Below are 18,294 nucleotides of genomic sequence, written 5' to 3' on the forward strand. Positions count from 1 at the left end.
AACTTAGGGCCAGGGTTCTATACGTAAGCTTTCTTGCTCAAGGATAGCACTCTAGCTTCACTTCCAGCTTTCTGATTAATTGGAGATAAAAGTCTCATAGACTTTCCTGTGGAGCTGGCTTTGAACCACAATCCTCAGATCTCAGCCTCTTGAATAGTTAGGATTTCAAGCATGATCTATTGATGCCCAGCCCGGTTCAACATTGTTTTTTTTCATATGAGATCTTACTTTTTTTCTGGGCTAGTCCTAAAACATTGTCCTCTCAGCTGGATTACAGGCATGTACCCCATGATTGGTTAAGTTTTGATATAAGGAAAGGAAGCATTGTATTTTTAATATAATTTTAAAACTAATTTGAGTGTGTACCCCAATACTAAAGCTTGAACTCAGGGCCTAGATGCTGTCCCTGTGTTTTTCCACTCAAGGCTATGCTATACCACCTGAGCCACAGCTCCATTTCTGACTTTTTGCTGATCAGTTGAAGACAAAAGACTCTCATGGACTTTTCCTGCACAGACTTGTTTCAAACCACAATCCTCAGATCTTGGCCTCCTGAGAAGCTAGGATTATAGGCCTGGACTATTTTGTAGATTTAAGTAGATTTGAATGTTGTGAAGGATGTAGTTAAGGAATAAAGGAGTAAACTGAACAAATACTTCTTTTGTTTTTTTTTTGCCAGTCCTGGGCCTTGGACTCAGGGTCTGAGCACTGTCCCTGGCTTCTTTTTGCTCAAAGCTAGCACTCTGCCACTTGAGCCACAGCGCCACTTCTGGCCATTTTCTGTATATGTGGTGCTGGGGAATCAAACCCAGGGCCTCATGTATACGAGGCAAGCACTCTTGCCACTAGGCCATATCCCCAGCCCCCGAACAAATATTTCTTTCAACAGCATTGTATATGTCTTCCAGTCACGTTCCAACTACCATTATCATTAACATTACAATGTATATGTTTCTGTATAATGTTCAGAAAGCCAATGACAATTGTAATAACATGCTTTAGCCATAAAAGAACAATCTTCTGCAGGGAATAGGTGACTCACACCCATAATCCTAGCTACTCTAAGAGTCTGAGATCTGAGGATCGAAGTTTGAAGCCAGTAGGGCAGAAAAGTCCCTTTGAGATTTATTTTTGCCAGTCCTGGGGCTTGAACTCAGAGCCTGGGCACTGACCCTGGCTTCCTTTTTGCTCAAGGCTAGCACTCTACCACTTAAGCCACAGCGCCACTTCTGGATTTTTCTATATATGTGATGCTAAGGAATCAAACCCAGGGCTTTATGTATAGAGGCAAGCACTCTACCACTAGGCCATTTTCCCAGCCCCCCCCCTTTTTTTTTGTCTGTTGTGGGGCTTGACCTTGGGCCTGGGTACTGTCCCTGAGCCTCTTTGTGCTCAAGGCTAGCACTCTACCTCTTGAGCCACAGTGTCACTTCTGGCCTTTTCTGTTTATGTGGTGCTGAGGGCTTCATGCATGCTAGGAAAGCACATACCACTAAGCCACATTCCCAGCCCCAATAAATCAACTTTCTAACTGTGAAAAATGTCAGTGAAGCAGGGTACTGGTAGTTCATGCTTGTAATCCTAACTACTCCGAAGGCTGAGATATGAGCATCACAGTTCAAAGACACTCAGAACAGGAAATCCCATGAGATCCTTATCTCCAATTAAGCACCCAAAAAGCTAGATGTAGTGGCTCAAGTGGCAGACTGCTACACACACACACACACACACACACAATGTCAGTGAGGGGCTGGGAATATGGCCTAGTGGCAAGAGTGCTTGCCTCCTACACATGAAGCTCCCGGTTCAATTCCCCAGCACCACATATATGTAAAATGGCCAGGAGGGGCACTGTGGCTCAGGTGGCAGAGTGCTAGCCTTGAGCTGGAAGAAGCCAGGGACAGTGCTAGGCCCTGAGTCCAAGGCCCAGGACTGGCCAAAAACAAACAAACAAACAAACAAAATGTCAGTGAATCACAGGGAGATCATCTGGAATACAAGAATGGAAGGAAGGAAGGAAGGAAGGAAGGAAGGAAGGAAGGAAGGAAGGAAGGAAGGAAGGTTGGTTAGATATTTGTCTGTCCTGGGGCTTGAACTCACACACACACACACACACACACACACACACACACACACACACACACACACACAAACTCAGGGAAAGTACCCAGGCCCTAAGTTCAAGCCCCAGTACTGGCATGTGTGTGACACAGCATATACCACACACACAAAAGTGTACTTTAGTTTACTAAAGTTTGCTTTATTAAGTAGAATAGAATTATTAAATAAAAGATAGAATTATTAAGCAAAAGCTAACTCACTCTGTTGCAAATAAGCCATCAGTAGGGAAGAACACACCTGGTGGGAAAAAGTCCTCACTGAAAAGTGAAGAGTTCCCTGCTAATAGGAATGCAGGAACAAAGCTGAAATGAAAATAAAGCTCAAGGTGCAACTGCAAGATGCTACTTCCACTGGGACTTTGGAGACTCAACTTGAAGCCAATGATTGTTTACTTCAACAACCAATTAAAGTTTGGGGCCAGTGTTCAAGAGCAACCCTTACTGTCACACTATTACATACCAAGTGAATCTACAGCAGGATAACCAGATTGTGACAGCTTCTAGCCTTGAGGCCAAGGGTTAAAGTTATAAGGGAAAGAGTGTATTTAATCAGTTCCCAGTTTTTATTCTTTGGCCACATGGCCCCAATGAAAAGATTATTTTCTAAAAAGCCCATTGTTTAATTCAATTGGCATAGACACAGAAAGGTGAGGTTACATTCTTTCCCTGCTATCCTTATCCTTAATTTGACTAAGTGGGTATCTGGAATGAATGTGTCATTCATAAATGATTCCAAATGTAGAAAAATGTGTTATTAAAGGTTATATTTCAAAATATTAGTAGATACAATACAGCTTTAAAAACTATTTTTCTTCTGTTTTATTTATTTATTTTTTGACACAGGGTTTTGTTATTTTGCCCAGGCTGAAATCCAACTCAAGAGCTAAAGTGTCCTCTTGCCCAGTATTCCAAGTAGCTAGAATTATAGGCTTTGCCACCTTGGCTTATTTGTTCTTTTTTTTCATTTTTATGTTTTCTAAATTTCCTACAGTGAATGTGCGTTACTCATGCAAATGAAAACATATACTTAAAGTACTAATAAAAATGTCTATTACTTCATTCAGTAATTAAGAAAATGGTCTTTGAGCTGGGTGCTGGTGGCTCATGCTTGTAATCCTAGCTACTCAGGAAGCTGTGATCTGAGGATGGAGGTTCAAAGTCTGAGAGATTCTTATCTTTAACAAACCACCACAAAACAGGAAGTGGCACTATGGCTCAAGTGGAAAAGCGCTAGCCTTGAGCTGACCACCTCAGGGACAGCACTCAGGCCCAGAGTTCAAGCCCCACAACAACAAAGAAAAGGGGGCTGGGAATATGGCCTAGTGGTAAAGTGCTCGTCTCAAAAAAGAAAAGGTCATTGAGTAGAATTGTTTATTCTCTTTTACTCCAAAGGGTTTACCTTTGGTTCCATGAATGTTTCACCAATATTCTGTAATTATAAAAAAGTGTTCCTTGCTGGGAATGTGGCTTAGTGGTAGAGTGCTTGCTTAGCATGCATCCCTAGGTTTGATTCCTCAGTACTACATAAACAGAAAAAGCCAGAAGTGGCACTGTGGCTCAAGTGGTAGAGTGCTAGTCTTGAGCAAAAAGAAGCTAACAGTGATCAGGCCCTGAGTCCCAAACCCCAGGACTGGCAAATAAAAAATAAAAAAAAGAGGCTGAGAGCTGAGAATCCAGGTTTGAATTCAGCCAGCCAGACAAATCCATCCAGGAGACTCTTAGCTCCAAATAACCAGTGAACTGTGCAATGTGAAGATGTGGCTCAAATGGTAAAAAGCACCAGCTTTGAGCAAAAGAAGCTAAGGGACAGCACTTAGCCATAAGTGCAGTATGAGCACGGAAACAACCTGACTTCACAAGGTTTTGTGGGTACTGAAACAGTATGAGTATGGGTACTGAACCAACCTGATTTCACAATGTTTTATACATTCTGCTTGAAATTTAGTCCTAATATTGCTACCAAGAATCCCTTTAGCAGACATTTACAAAAGGAACATATCTTTGTTCTTCAAATGATACTGTTCTCACATATATATGCATTTGGAAATCGACTGTGATTGCTGAGGTACATAGTAGTGCTAAAAAAAACCAAACCAAACATAAAAGGAAAAGCAACAAGAAACACACACACACACACACACACACACACACACACACACACACACACACACACACGAGACCCGGGAACAGGACCTTCCAGTTCCACCCAAGCGCTAATTGTGGCTTTGGGTAGCATATGTCCGGCTTGGAGGATTCAATTTCGCTCTCTCTTCTTAATTACTGGGGTGAAGGACTGTCACCCCCCAGACATCGGGGCTGCAGCTTGCTCCAGGTTCCCTCAGATCCTCACGCCCTGCTCACCCGGGAGCTCACCCGGCCTGCTAGGGCACCGGAGGGCTTTGGAGCCGTCGGTTCCCGCCCTCCACTCCCCCCACCCGACCCCCCGACCCCGGGTATCCAGGGCTCGATACGGGCTGTCAGGAAAGGGACCTTGCCAACATCCTTCCATCCGCCAGAAACGCTCGCACCTACCTTTCGTGTGCGTCCTGACTTCCTCCACCACCCCCGTCCCCGCGTCAGGACCCCCTGAATCCCGCGGCTCTCGAACCCGTACGCGAGTCCCCCACCCCCACCCCCATCCCGCTTCCTCTCCTCCCCTCAGAATCCCCCCTTCCGACGGCGCCCCCACCCCACGCCACCCGTCTCCTCCTCAAAACTCTCCCGGCGTTTCCATGCCCGCTGCCTCAGGCGGACCGGCCCGAGGCCCCCACCGCAGCCCCGGCCCCCCGCTCACCCCCGCGGTGGGAGATGTGTTTACTGAGGAATCGCTGTTTCTTCCTCTGGTGGAGCAAGGTCGGGTATTTCAGCAAGAGGAACGAGGTCAGCAGGTACCCTCCCAGGGTAGACAGGAGATAAAAGGCCGCGGTGGACGACATTCTCGGCCGTAGAGGCGGGGAGAAGTCTCCGATCTCCAGGAGGGCGGAGGGAAACCTCTGAAGCCCGCTGCGGCGTCGGGAGCAACGGCTGCGGCGGCGGCGGCGGCGGCTGCTCGAGGTCTGTCCGCCCCCCGCCGGTGCTGGGCGTGCAGCGCACTTGTTCGTGCCGGCTTACCACGCAGGCGCAGTCCGATCTTTGGGGCCCCGAGCAACAAAGGGGCTCGCAAAGCGCAGGCGTACTCCGGCTTCTGCGCTGGAGCCTGTCTAGGTGCTGCTGTGAGTGCCTGTCATCTGGCGTTCCCCGTGTGTGTGTGTGTGTGTGTGTGTGTGTGTGTGTGTGTGTGTGTGTGTGTGTGTACACTTTTGCAGAAATGCCAAAGCTTCTAAATATGCAGGTCCTTTTATTTTTCTTTTTAAAGCATCACTTAAACGGGAAAGACTATTATTATTCAAAGGGAAAGAAGGCCTTCAGGAAAGCCTGACGTAATTGGAAAAACGAAAGAAGTTTCCATGGCAGGTCTTAGAGGCTTCTCTAGGAAATGCAAACAATTAACCGAGGCCTGGTATGCAGTAGGCACTCGAGAAATTTTTGTTGTTATCTCTTTCGGGCTGAGACTGTGGCTTTTTGGTAGAGTGCTTGCCTAGCATGCATGAAGCCACATATATAGAAAAAGTCAGAAGTGGCGCTGTGGCTCAAGTGGTAGAGTGCTAGTCTTGAGCAAACGAAGCTCAGTGACAGTGCTCAGGCCCTGAGTTCAAGCCCAAGACTGGCAAAAGAAAAGAAACCACTTCCTGCAAAGACTGGCAACTAATCCCAAAAGGCTCTACTGGTTTTTCATCCCATACCTCCAAACATCCCACACATTCCAAATAACTAAGAGCCACATCTCAATGTAAAAGAATTAATATAGGACTGGTGGTAGAACCCTTGCCTAGCATCTCCAATATGAGAAGAAAAAAAACAAAACCCAGATGCCGTGGCTGATGCCTATAATCCTAGCCACTCAAGAGGCTGATACCTGGAGGATAATGGTTGAAAGTCATCTGTAGGAAAGTCTGTGATTTTTATTTATTTATTTATTTAGCTTGTCAGTCCTGGGTGCTGTCCCCGAGCTTTTCAGCTCAAGGCTAGCATTCTATCACTAGAGCCACAGTGCCACTTTCGGTCTTCTGGTGGTTCACTGGATATAAGAGTTGCAGGGGCTAGGAATATGGCCTAGTAGCAAGAGTGCTTGCCTCCTATACATGAAGCCCTGGGTTCGATTCCCCAGCACCACATATATAGAAAACGGCCAGAAGTGGCACTGTGGCTCAAGTGGCAGAGTGCTAGCCTTGAGCAAAAAGAAGCCAGGGACAGTGCTCAGGCCCTGAGTCCAAGGTCCAGGACTGGCAAAAGAGAGAGAGAGAGAGAGAGAGAGAGAGAGAGAGAGAGAGAGAGAGAGAGAGAGAGAGAATTACAGGGACTTTCCTGCGCAGGCTGGCTTTGAATAGCGATTCTCATATCTCAGCCTCCCGAGTAGCTAGGATTTTAGGTGTGAGTCACCAGCGCCCAGCTCTGTGAAACTTTTGTCTCAGCACCACTTCTGGCTTTTTCTGTTTATGTGATGTTGAGGAATGGAACCCAGGGCTTCATGCATGCTAGGCAAGCACTCTACTGCTAAGCCACATTTCCAGCCCCTTTGTGAAATTCTTTATCTCCAATTAGCCAGCAAGATGCCAGGCTGGAGGCATGGCCCAACCAGCACAATGATAACCATGAGCAAAGAAGCCCCAGTTATGGCCCATACACACATGATCCATAGTCCAGGAAAGAGATGGATGGATGATTGGATGCATAAAAAGGTAGATGTAAAGCAGGATAAAAGTCTGGCATCCCTGCCTTCACTTTCTGTCTTTTTTGCTTCAAGTGTCTGTCCTGGGTTTCAAGGATAGGGCTAATAACATCGAAAGGAATGAAACTACCCCCAAGAACAACAGCCTTAGGATAAATCATCTCCTAATGAGAATGACTACCTATAATGATGAGACTATTCCTTGATATATGCTGCTGCTCTACCTTGCAGCAAGAAATGCAAACAATTATTGGGGCCTGGCATGTAACAGACACAAAAGTAGAAATTTTAGTTGTAAGGCATCACTTCCTGCAGCCTGGATTGCTCCTCTCAAGTGATTACAGCAATAAACATTGCTCCAGAATTTTTTGCAGAACCACAACTTAAATAATGCTCAACCAGCCACATGTTATCTAGGAGTACTTAGTTGCACATACTTCTCTCCCCTTGCCCTAGTTCTGCCTCTATTTAAATGCAAAGTTCATGTCAGAATCCCAAAGATGGGCTGAAATGCTTACTTTGTGTGTACTACACTTCACTACTACTTGTCTCTATTTGCTGTACTGAGGTGAATGACCAGGCTTGATATGTTGGAACTCCTAGAATTGAGCTTCTGGACTAAGTTTCATTTATATATGTGCATATTTAGTGAGTCTCACTACATGGCTATAATCCCAGCACTTGGGAGGTTGAGGCAGGAAGATGCAGAGTTCAAACTAGCTTGGACTACTTAGTGAGAACTTGTCTCAAAAAAAAAAAAAAAAAAAAAAAAGGCCAGGAAGCTACTTAGGAGGTGAAGAGCCAAAGAATCTTGGTTCGAGGCCAGAGGAAAAATGATTGTGAAAACCATCTCAACCAACTTCGGGGTGAAGTGATGCATGCCTGTCATCTCAGCTACAGCAAGAAGCTTAAATTAGGACTGTAGTACAGGTAAGCTGGGAAAATAAAAGAAACCAAGACTCTTGTCTCAAAACTAATCAGAAGAAGGGTTGGGGATTTAGCCCAGTGAAAGAGTACTTGAACTCAAGGCCTTGGCACTATCCTTGAGCTTCCAAGGCTAGTACTCTATTACTTGAGCCACGGATCCACTTTCAGCTTTTTTGGTAGTTAATTGGAGATAAGAGTCTCATGGACTTGCTTGCCCAGGCTGACTTCGAACTATAATCCTCAGTCTCAGCCACCCGAGTAGCTAGAAGTTTAAGTGTGAGCCACCAGCACCCGGCTTTTAAAATCTTATATATACAAAATGAATCAAAGAAAACACATATCAATAGCTTTTATGTTTTTGATTCCAGGATTCAAGATTTTCCTTGGGAGGGCTGGCTTTGAACCATAATCAGTTCTCAGACTCCTGAGAAGCTAGGGTTACAGGCTTGAGCTACTAGTATGCAGCCAGAAGCAGTATCTTTGAAAGAAAAATCGTCTTAGCAAAAACAATTTTAGCAAACAATGTTTTGACCCAAACTGGTTATGAAACATTCAGTAAGAAGGAGTGAAAATGAAACAAGAGAAAGGAGAGCTATCAACTCCATATATTTTATGTCCTTTTGTTTTACAACTAAGCCAGTCTTTATTAGGAAGCTGTAACCCCATTGGCAATAAATATCAATAATAATGAAGTAGTAAAAGAATTATTATACAAATACTGAAATCTGTAACCAAAACACATTTTGGGTTTGGGAAAACACAGTATACATATACCAGTACAACACAAACAAAAACCAAAAAACCAGCTCTGGTTAAGGCTTGAGCTGGTGGAAAACTCTTATTGTGTCACAGCTTTAAGAACTCCACGGAGCACCTTATAGCTCATTAACTGCACATTTTCCTTAGGAGGGAAACAAGGTCCTCTCTCAGTCACATATGCATAAGGAAATCTCAAGACCCAAAGGCCATCAGGAGGAAGAGTGATTTCTTGTTTTTCTGGATAAAATACTGGACATGGTGGTGGGCCTGGCTGAACCTGAAAAACACAGGAAATACAACTGTTTTTACATTTCTCAGTACCAGAAACACCTGAAAGAACTGCATGTGTGGCTCAAATGTGAGAGCCAGTGAGAGCATGAGGCTCTCAGTAATGTAAAAACAACGGAAAGACAATATCTTGAATAGCATTAAGTTCAAAGACAACATAAGGGCTGGGAACATGGCCTAGTGGCAAAGAGTGCTTGCCTCGTATACATGAGGCCCTGGGTTCGATTCCCCAGCACCACATATATAGAAAATGGCCAGAAGTGGAACTGTGGCTCAAGTGGCAGAGTGCTAGCTTTGAGCAAAAAGAAGCCAGGGATTTTGCTCAGGCCCTGAGTCCAAAGCCCAGGACTGGCAAAAAAAAAAAAGACAACATAAGATTAAACACGAAGTAGAGATGTGGCTCAAGTGGTAAAGTGCCGGCCTTGGACAGAAGTCAAGTGAGAGCTCCAAGGAGTGAGTTCAAGCCTCAACACTGGCACACACACACACACATTAATAATAAAAAAAAAACCTTTATCAGGGCACCAGTGGCTCACATCTGTAATTCTAGCTATTCAAGGGGCTGAAATCTGAGGATTGCAGTTCAAAGTCGGCTGGGACAGAAAGTCTATGAGGGTTTCATCAACTTTGCCCAAATGGTCTTCAGACATAATCCTTTTATCTCCAAATCTCAAACAACTGAGATTACAAGCATGTATCACCATGCCCAGCCAGACATTTTTTTTTTTTTTTGCCAGTCCTGGGCCTTGGACTCAGGGCCTGAGCACTGTCCCTGGCTTCCTTTTGCTCAAGGCTAGCACTCTGCCACTTGAGCCACAGCGCCACTTCTGGCCGTTTTCTGTATATGTGGTGCTGGGGAATCGAACCCAGGGCCTCATGTATACGAGGCAAGCTCTCTTGCCACTAGGCCATATCCCCAGCCCCAGCCAGACATTTTTTAACTTCAAGCTCTGCTTTTGAATAAAAGGTCATGAACTGATTAAAACAGTAGCTCAGACTCCTGGACTAAAGTAACTCGCTGCCTCAGCCTTCCTAAGTAACTGGGATTACAGCTAGAATCTCCTGCTATTTTTTTTCCCCCAGTCCTGGGGCTTGAACTCAGGGTCTATGGCACTGTCCCTGAGCTTCTTTTGCTCAAGGCTAGCACTCTACCACTTGAGCCACAACACCACTTCTGGTTTTTTCTGTTTATGTGGTACTGAGGAATCGAATCCAGGGCTTCATGCATGCTAGGCAAGCACTCTACTACTAAGCCACATTTCCAGCCCCTGCTAGTCTATTTGTTTATTATTTGTTTATTTTTGTGCCAGTACTGGTGCCTGAATTCAGGGCCTAGGAGCTGTTCCTGTTTTTCTGCTCAAGGCTAGCACTCTACCACTTGAGCCACAGCACCACTTTCCACTTGCACTTTTAGAAAAAATAAAATACCTAATTAATTTATACTTTTCAAAACAATCAAAAGAAGCATCAGCATCTGTTTTGTTTGGAGAAAAGGTGTATTTCTTACCTGAGGCATGAGTACTATCTGCAAAGGAGCATCAGGAACTACAACAAAAAGCCTCATAAGTTGAGCATAATGTGGTTTTAGCCCTCTGCCCTGAGATGATGACAGAATATATAAGGGCATATCACTATTTAGGGCTTTTAAAGCTGATTCCTTTGGTCCACTGCCCATCACTTTCATTATTTTTTCAGGTCCCGAGCACATGAATCTCCGACCTCGAGAGTCTTCGTATTCAAAGCCCACAAAAGCTCGGGCTATGTCATCTCGTCGTCTTCCTCTTCCCATTACAACTGCACTTCTTTTTCCAGGAATAGCTTTATTTGGAGCAGGCCATGAATTTGTGTCTAAGTCTCCTTCATCTTCAGCTCTAGTCCTGATGACAATGTCCCAGGGCATAAGATAATTTGTTCCTGGAATGAAGCCCTGTTGGTCCAAACCTGTATGAAAATTATAAGACTTAGCAGGACCTAGTTTAACCAAAGACCAGCTGGAGAACTTGGGTAGGAGACCTTTTGGGCAATTTGAATGTAGCATGCCTGGTAGATATTCAACTGTGGAAGCCTGTCGATCAACCAAGTTTGGTCTCTTCTCAGGTTTTACTTCTCCTTGACCATGAACTTCTGGGTTGTCTCCTCCTGCTTGTGGATCAGCTGGGTAGGTACCTAAGCTATCTGTGGATTGGCCCAAACTTAAAGCTAAACTCAGGCTTGTGCTTTCTCCTTGAGTTTGAGGTTCTTTTTCTTTAAGTTTATCAGCATCTGAATCTGGAGGGGCAGGAGAGGACTCATTTTTAGCAGGAGCAGGATCTGGAGTACTTGGTTCAAATACTGGAAAATTGATATGATCCAACTTTGCACAACATTTTTCTTCCAGAAGCTACAAAGGGGAGAAGAATACATGTACAATTTTCATTTAAAATAATATTATTAGTCCTGCGCTGGTGGCTCATGCCTGTAATCCTAGCTACCCAAGAGGCTGAGATCTGAGGATCGCAGTTTGAAGCCAGAGCAGGCAAGAAAATCTGTGAGACTCTTATCTCCAATTAACCACCTGAAAACCAGAAGTAGTACTGTGGCTCAAATTTATAGAGTTCTTTCCTTGAGCAGAAAAGCTCAGGGACAGCACCCAGACCCTGAGTTCAAGTGCTATCACTGACCAAAAATATTTTAAAAATAAAAAATAAAATAACATTCTTTTTTTTTTTTGGCCAGTCCTGGGCCTTGGACTCAGGGCCTGAGCACCTTCCCTGGCTTCTTCCCGCTCAAGGGTAGCACTCTGCCACCTGAGCCACAGCGCCCCTTCTGGCCGTTTTCCATATATGTGGTGCTGGGGGATCGAACCGAGAGCTTCATGTGTAGGAGGCAAGAGCTCTTGCCACTAGGCCATATTCCCAGCCCTAAAATAACTTTTTTTTTTTTTTTTTTTTGGCCAGTCCTGGGCCTTGGACTCAGGGCCTGAGCACTGTCCCTGGCTTCTTCCCGCTCAAGGCTAGCACTCTGCCACTTGAGCCACAGCGCCACTTCTGGCCGTTTTCTATATATGTGGTGCTGGGGAATTGAACCCAGGGCCTCATGTATACGAGGCAAGCTCTCTTGCCACTAGGCCATATCCCCAGCCCCATAAAATAACATTCTTGGGAGAAGGAGGAAAGGGGATTAAATAAAGAACAATACAGATGAGGGGTATCTAATCAAAGTACATTACATGCATGTATGTAAATATTACAGTGAGACTCCATTCTATAATTTATGCTACTAAGTAATTTTTCTAAGCAACACATTCTCATGTGTGGAAAGGTAGCAAAGAAATTTCCCTTTTTACATAATTAATATGTCACTAAAAATTTTTTTTAAATGGCTGGGAATATGGCCTAGTGGCAAGACTGCTTGCCTCATATACATGAAGCCCTGGGTTCAATTCCTTAGCCCCACATACATAGAAAAGACCAGAAGTGGTGCTGTGGCTCAAATGGTAGAGTACTAGCCTTGAGCAAAGAGGCCAGGGACAGTGCTCAGACTCTGAGTCCAAGCCCCAGGACTGGCAAAAATAAATAACTAAATAAAACACTAAAAAATAAATAACATATTCTTGAGTGCAGTGTGATAGATCACACTCAGGACTTAGGAGGTAAGGCAGGAGGACAGAGTGAGTAGAAGGCCAACTGGGCTACATAGGAAGACCTTTCTCCTAAATGAATAAAATAAACTAGCACGCTAGGTGCATGTGGCTCACGTCTATAATCTGCGCTACTAAAGAGGCTAAGATCTGAGGTTCACAGTTCAAAGCCAGCTTGGGCAGGAAAGTCATGAGACTCTTCTCCAATTAACCACCAGAAAACTGAAGTGGTGCTCAAAATGGTAGAATGCTAACCTTGAGCAAAAGAGCGCAGATTGCCTAGGCCCCAGTTCAAGCGCCATGACAAAGAAAAAAAAAAAAACCAAAAGAGAAGAAAACAGTCAAGAGTATACCTGATAGAAGTCATAGTTAGCTGCCTTGATATCAAAGGGATCATCTCGAGGTGCTTGTTTCCTTCCACAGTTACAGGCACCAGTGGATCGAGCTCGGCTATTGTGATACAGCACAGGAGGATTTCTATCAGCCTCAGGTTTTTCTCCTGGAAAAAAAAAAATCACTATTAATTTCACAAACACAACGTAGAGTTAATTTATACTGTAAAAAGAGCCAACCTTAAAATTCTCTGAATATGACCGGGTGCTGGTGGCTCATGCCTGTAAATCCTAGCTACTCAGGAGGCTGAGATCTGAGGATCACAGTTCAAAACCAGCCCGGGGCAGGAAAGTCCATGAGACCCTCACCTCTAATTAACCACCAGAAAACGAAGTAGTGCTGTGGCTCAACGTGGTAGAGAGCTTGCCTTGAGCAGAAGAGCTCAGGGACAGTACCCAGGCCCAGAGTTCAGGCTCCACAACACACACAAAAAAAGTTCTCTGAATACACACACACACACACACACACACGCACACATGCACACACAAACGACTAAATACAACAGAGGTAGCAAGTAAAAGTATATGAAGTAATCTATATTTTTTAGTCTAAAACTTTTTAATTTCAAGTTTTTGGTGGTACTGGGGATGGATTTTAGTGACTCATGGGTTATGCAAGTACTCTGCTACTGAAATCCATCTCAAGTTATCCTAAAGTTTTGAGTTTCTAAGTAGATTTTTTTTCTTCCTGTTGCCACCATCTTGGTGACCATACACTCAGTTATTTCATTTTACATCAGCAAATAAAACTGACTAAGGTACCTAAATTTCTACAGGACTCTTTTTTTTTTTTTTCCTTGCCAGTCCTGGTGCTTGGGACTCAGGGCCTGAGCACTGTCTCTGGCTTCTTTTGCTCAAGGTTAGCACTCTACCTCTTGAGCCACAGCGCCACTTCTGGCTTTTTTCTGTTTTATATGGTGCTGAGGAATCAAACCCAGGGCTTCATGCATGCTAGGCAAGCACTCTACCGCTAAGCCACATTTCCAGTCCCACAGGACTCTTTTAAAAACATCAACATAGGGCTGGGGATATAGCCTAGTGGCAAGAGTGCCTGCCTCGGATACACGAGGCCCTAGGTTCGATTCCCCAGCACCACATATACAGAAAACGGCCAGAAGCGGCGCTGTGGCTCAAGTGGCAGAGTGCTAGCCTTGAGCGGGAAGAAGCCAGGGACAGTGCTCAGGCCCTGAGTCCAAGGCCCAGGACTGGCCAAAAAAACAAAACAAAACAAAAAAAAAAACATCAACATATTGTAAGCAATAACCAAAACGCAACTCAAAAATTTGAATTCAGGCCAGGCGTTGGTGGCTCAAAGCTGTAATCCTAGCTACTCAGGAGGCTGAGATCTGAGGATTTCGGTTCAAAGCCTGTCCAAACAGTAAAGTCCATGAGACTCTTACGTTCAATTACCCATCAGAAAACTGGAAGTGGCACTGTGGCTCAAAGTGGTAAATCACTAGCCTTGAGCAGTAAAGCTCAATGACAGCACCCAACCCCTGAGTTCAAGCCCCATGATCACCAACAACAAAAAAATTGGATTCAGATAAAGATAATACAAGAAAGAAAAAGAGAGGGGAAGGGAGGTCCAACATCAGAAAAAAAAAAATCTTACCTGACTTAGGTAATGAGTGAAATTTGTGTACACAGTGTTGATCAGTTAAGCTCCTCTCTTCACAGAGCTGATGGCCATTGCTCCAAAACTTGTAGCAGTCCTCATGTAACTGCATGGCATATTTATGAAAGGCTGGACCTCTAGCATGTTGACTGTACACTCGAAGAGCCTGGGCAAGCTGATTTTTATGGACTGTCATTGTATAATTATGAGGCAAATTTGACTGGTAGGCACTATGAGCCATGGGTAAAGCTTTCTGACACCGGTTTTCTGAGAATTTTGTGTCGATATCCAAAAACCCTTCCAAGACTTTAATACTGCTTAAAATCTTGGAAGTTATCTCCCCAGTGGGTGACCCCAAGTCTTCTTCTTTCCCATCAATAGCCACTTCATACAGTTTAGCAGCTGCTGAGATCCATTTCTGGTAAGTGGGAAGTTCAAAATGGGATGGCTGAGGGTTCCTACCCACACTGTCATCAAAACCTTTCTTGCTTAGGACCAGCTCCACATGCTGCCATAGGAATTCCCGAAGAGTAAAATCCACTAGCTGGCCCGAAGAACTGGAACTGCTGCTATCAATGTGGAAGGAAAGTTGCTGTCTGCTGTGCTGCCTCATCACCTGGTATCGCCTAGGCCCCGAGAGGGGTGTAGGCACCAGCAAGGAGTCAGGGTCCTTCACAGTACAATGACTCCTAAGTTGGTCCAGCAACATACCTACTGGGTCCTCCTCCTGGCTTCCTGGGACTATGTACACAAATGCTTGGTTGGCAGGTACAGTAAAGAGGCAGTTGATACTCTGATTAGTCAAGACTCGACTCTTGCGGAAGATTCTATAGATTTGGTCCTCCAGTGCATGCTGCAGTCTTCTCTTGGGTGAATGTTTCTTGGGTTTGTCTGGATGAGCTGTATCTTGACTCCGCGGGGGTTCCACCTTGAGGGCTCCATTCAATTGAAAAAGGAAAAGAAGTCTAGGTGGGCAAGGCCGGCAGTTTAGCTTCCAGTCTTTTCCAACTGGACAATCCTTAATGGCTGTTTTGAGGAGGGGCAGTACTTTTTGTCTCAGCCCATCCAAGGCTCTGAATACTCGATCATAAGTGATGTCAAAGGAACAAGTAGGATGGACCAGTAGCAAGATGTGGCAGACGGAGAAAAGGTAAAGGAGACTGAGGCACTGTAACTTCTCCTGATGCTTCCAGAACTCGTGAGCTTCCGCATGAGGCAAAGACAGGCCTCCTCCAGCTTCACCGCTCTGAAGGGCCCGGCAAGCCCTCAGAAGTTGTGAATTGTCGCAGATAGAAGTGAGAAGAAGATACAGAACTTTGCTTTCCTGATTGTAATAGGCCTGCAAAAGGCTGAAGTCCTGGGAACCCGGCTCAGTCCGGTTACCTTCCGCAGCAGCCGAAGTTTCCCGAACCGGATCCCCGGATGAAGCACCTGGGTCCCCAGCTCCACCAGCCTCCTCGACAGCACTAGCTTCCGGCTTGATTCCGGGCACTGGATCTCCTGGGTCTTGGTGTCGAAAGAGAGGGAAAACCTGCCGGTCGCACACGGTGTTCACAAGAGAAAATTTCTCGGAATTGAGGCGCAGAGCAGTCTTGCCGAAGATCCCCACTACGCAGATCTCATCCTCTCGCCACGGAGGCTCCGGTGCGCCAGCCGCGGTGCCCCCGCCTTCTGTGGGAGATCCTCCCGGACTTTCCGTGCCCATCCAGGCCGACGCTCCCATGAACAGCTCTCGCAAGCTGACAGGACCCGCCATGGTGCAGAGCTTGCGCGAAAGGACTTCCGGTCCGCTTGCTAAATCCACCCGGCTCGGCTTGCGTCCAGTCGTGAAAATCCTCCTCCGTTTCTTCAGTTCCTGCTGTTCTCTCACTCGGGTTCCGCCCCCTGCTCCACGCTTTCCCAGCTTCAAGCCAACATCTTCCCGGAGCTTTAAATTTCTTCCATTTGAAACAGTAGGACATGTCCTGAAGACAAATGGGGGCAGTTTGAGCTGTAAAGAACCCAAAAACACTGCCAAAGAAGAACCTTGAGTGAATCTCCTAACAGTAGAAAAGGGGTGCGGCGGCTTGTGTTTGTAGTCCCAGCTGCTTTGCTGGAGGAGTTCCAAGCAAATATGGCAATATAGTGACATCACATTTCGGGAGGAAAGAAGAGAGGAAGGGAGGGAGGGGGAAAGCAAAAAGGAAGGAGGAGGGAAGGGAGGGAGGGAGGAAGCAAGAAGGAGGGAAGGAAGCAAGAAGGAAGGAGGGAAGGAAGGGAGGGAGAGAGGAAGGGAGGAAGCAAGAAGGAGGAAAGAAGGAAGGAAGGAAAGGAGGGAGGGAGGAAGGTGAGGAAGGGAAGGAAAGGAAGGAAAGAAGGAAGGAAGGAAGGAAAGAGGGAAGGGAGGGAGGGAAATTTTAAGCTGTGTAACTTTGCTTCACAAGATGCAGACTGAAGATGAATAGAGGCAGCTTGTGAAAAATGCAGCATTTGGCATTAGAGAGCAAAGAGGCGCGGCGGCACAGTGCCCAAAGCACGAGGACCTGAGTTCAAACCTCAGTACCACCAATTAGAAAGGAAAGACGAGAAAGAAATACATAATTCGAAGTCCCAGCTCAGGTCTACTGAATCAAATTATGCATAATAGCTAAATTTGGATCGTGCACTCTTTACAGTGTAAGAAACACTACTCTAAAAACACTTCGCAAAGCCAGATGAACAAACTTCCTTTTCCTGCTCAATTCACAAACATAGTGCACAGAAGTGGGGGAAAGCCAGTGATTTTGAAAGGTTTGCGAAGTACAGGTTAAAAGTAATTTCTCTAGCTAGGAATTTTTTTTTTTCAGTTGTGGTGATTGAACCCAGGGCCTCTACTATACTAGTTGAGCATAATTCTCCTGCCTTTGCCTTGTGTGTGTGAGAGAGTTGCGTGCACACGCCGTGCTCTTGTTCAGGGTTTTTGATTTTTTGTTTTGTTTTGTTTTGCCAGTCTTGGGGCTTGAACTCAGGACCAGAGCACTGACCCTGTCTTCCTTTTGCTCAAGGCTAGCACTCTATCACTTGAGCCACAGAGCCACGTCTGGCTTTTTCTATATATGTGGCGCTGAAGAATCGAACCCAGGGCTTCATGTACACGAGGCGAGCACTTTACCACTAGGCCATATTCCCAGCCCCCCCCCCCTTTTGATGTTATTACTGTTTTTTGGTGTGGTTTTTTTCATTTGTGGGGCTTGAATTCAGGGCCTGAGCGCTGTTCTTGAGCTCTTTTGCTCAAGGCTAACACTCTACCACTTTGAGCCACAGCAATTTTCTGGTGGTTAATTCAATGAGTCTTGTGGACTTTCCTGCTTAGGCTGTTTTTTTTTTTTTTAATACTGCACGACTGATTTAATCAGTATAAAATTGAAAGAGCTTTAGATTTGTAGTAAAAATCCCAATATGGGGAAGGGCAAACGTTTAAAACAGCAGTTAGGCTGGTTTTGAACCACGATCCTTAGATCTCAGCCTCCCGAGGAGCTAGGATTACAGGCATGAGTCATAATCATTCTGGAAACATGCTAGGAAATGGGCATCCTGCTGGTACTTTCAACTTCTATTTTTCATTTTATTTAGAATTGTTTCATTCATGTGTATTAAATTGTACATGTAAAAGGGGGTTGTCATGATATTTCCATTCATGTATGTAATGTCCGTGATCATATCCACCCCTCTAATTTTTTTTTAGGTCCTAGGGCTTGAACTTGGGGATTGGACGCTGTCCCTGAGCCTCTTTGTGCTCAATGCTAGCACTCTACCACTTGAGCCACAGTGACACTGCTGGCTTTTTT

The 18,294-nt window shown here is 45.2% G+C and overlaps 2 protein-coding genes across 2 annotated transcripts in view; both read right to left on the reverse strand.

Moving 5' to 3' along the window:
* The window catches only part of Gdpd1 (glycerophosphodiester phosphodiesterase domain containing 1), a 32,030-nt gene extending 26,867 nt beyond the window's left edge, over positions 1-5,163 (reverse strand). The window contains exon 1 of the mRNA XM_048366336.1: positions 4,915-5,163. Within this exon, the coding sequence (XP_048222293.1) occupies positions 4,915-5,056 (142 nt within the window). The 5' untranslated portion in view covers positions 5,057-5,163. The remainder of the gene's footprint in view (positions 1-4,914) is intronic.
* A 3,259-nt stretch (positions 5,164-8,422) lies between these two features.
* Positions 8,423-16,246, reverse strand: Smg8 (SMG8 nonsense mediated mRNA decay factor). The gene is made up of 4 exons (XM_048366235.1): positions 14,486-16,246; positions 12,835-12,980; positions 10,370-11,242; positions 8,423-8,851 (listed from the first exon to the last, which is right to left on the reverse strand). Exons 1-4 carry the CDS (start codon positions 16,242-16,244, stop codon positions 8,654-8,656), a joined length of 2,976 nt encoding a protein of 991 aa, XP_048222192.1. The 5' UTR covers positions 16,245-16,246; the 3' UTR covers positions 8,423-8,653.
* Between the last annotated feature and the right edge of the window lie 2,048 nt (positions 16,247-18,294).

Source organism: Perognathus longimembris, chromosome 17, assembly GCF_023159225.1.
Source record: "Perognathus longimembris pacificus isolate PPM17 chromosome 17, ASM2315922v1, whole genome shotgun sequence".
Taxonomy (NCBI): domain Eukaryota; kingdom Metazoa; phylum Chordata; class Mammalia; order Rodentia; family Heteromyidae; genus Perognathus; species Perognathus longimembris.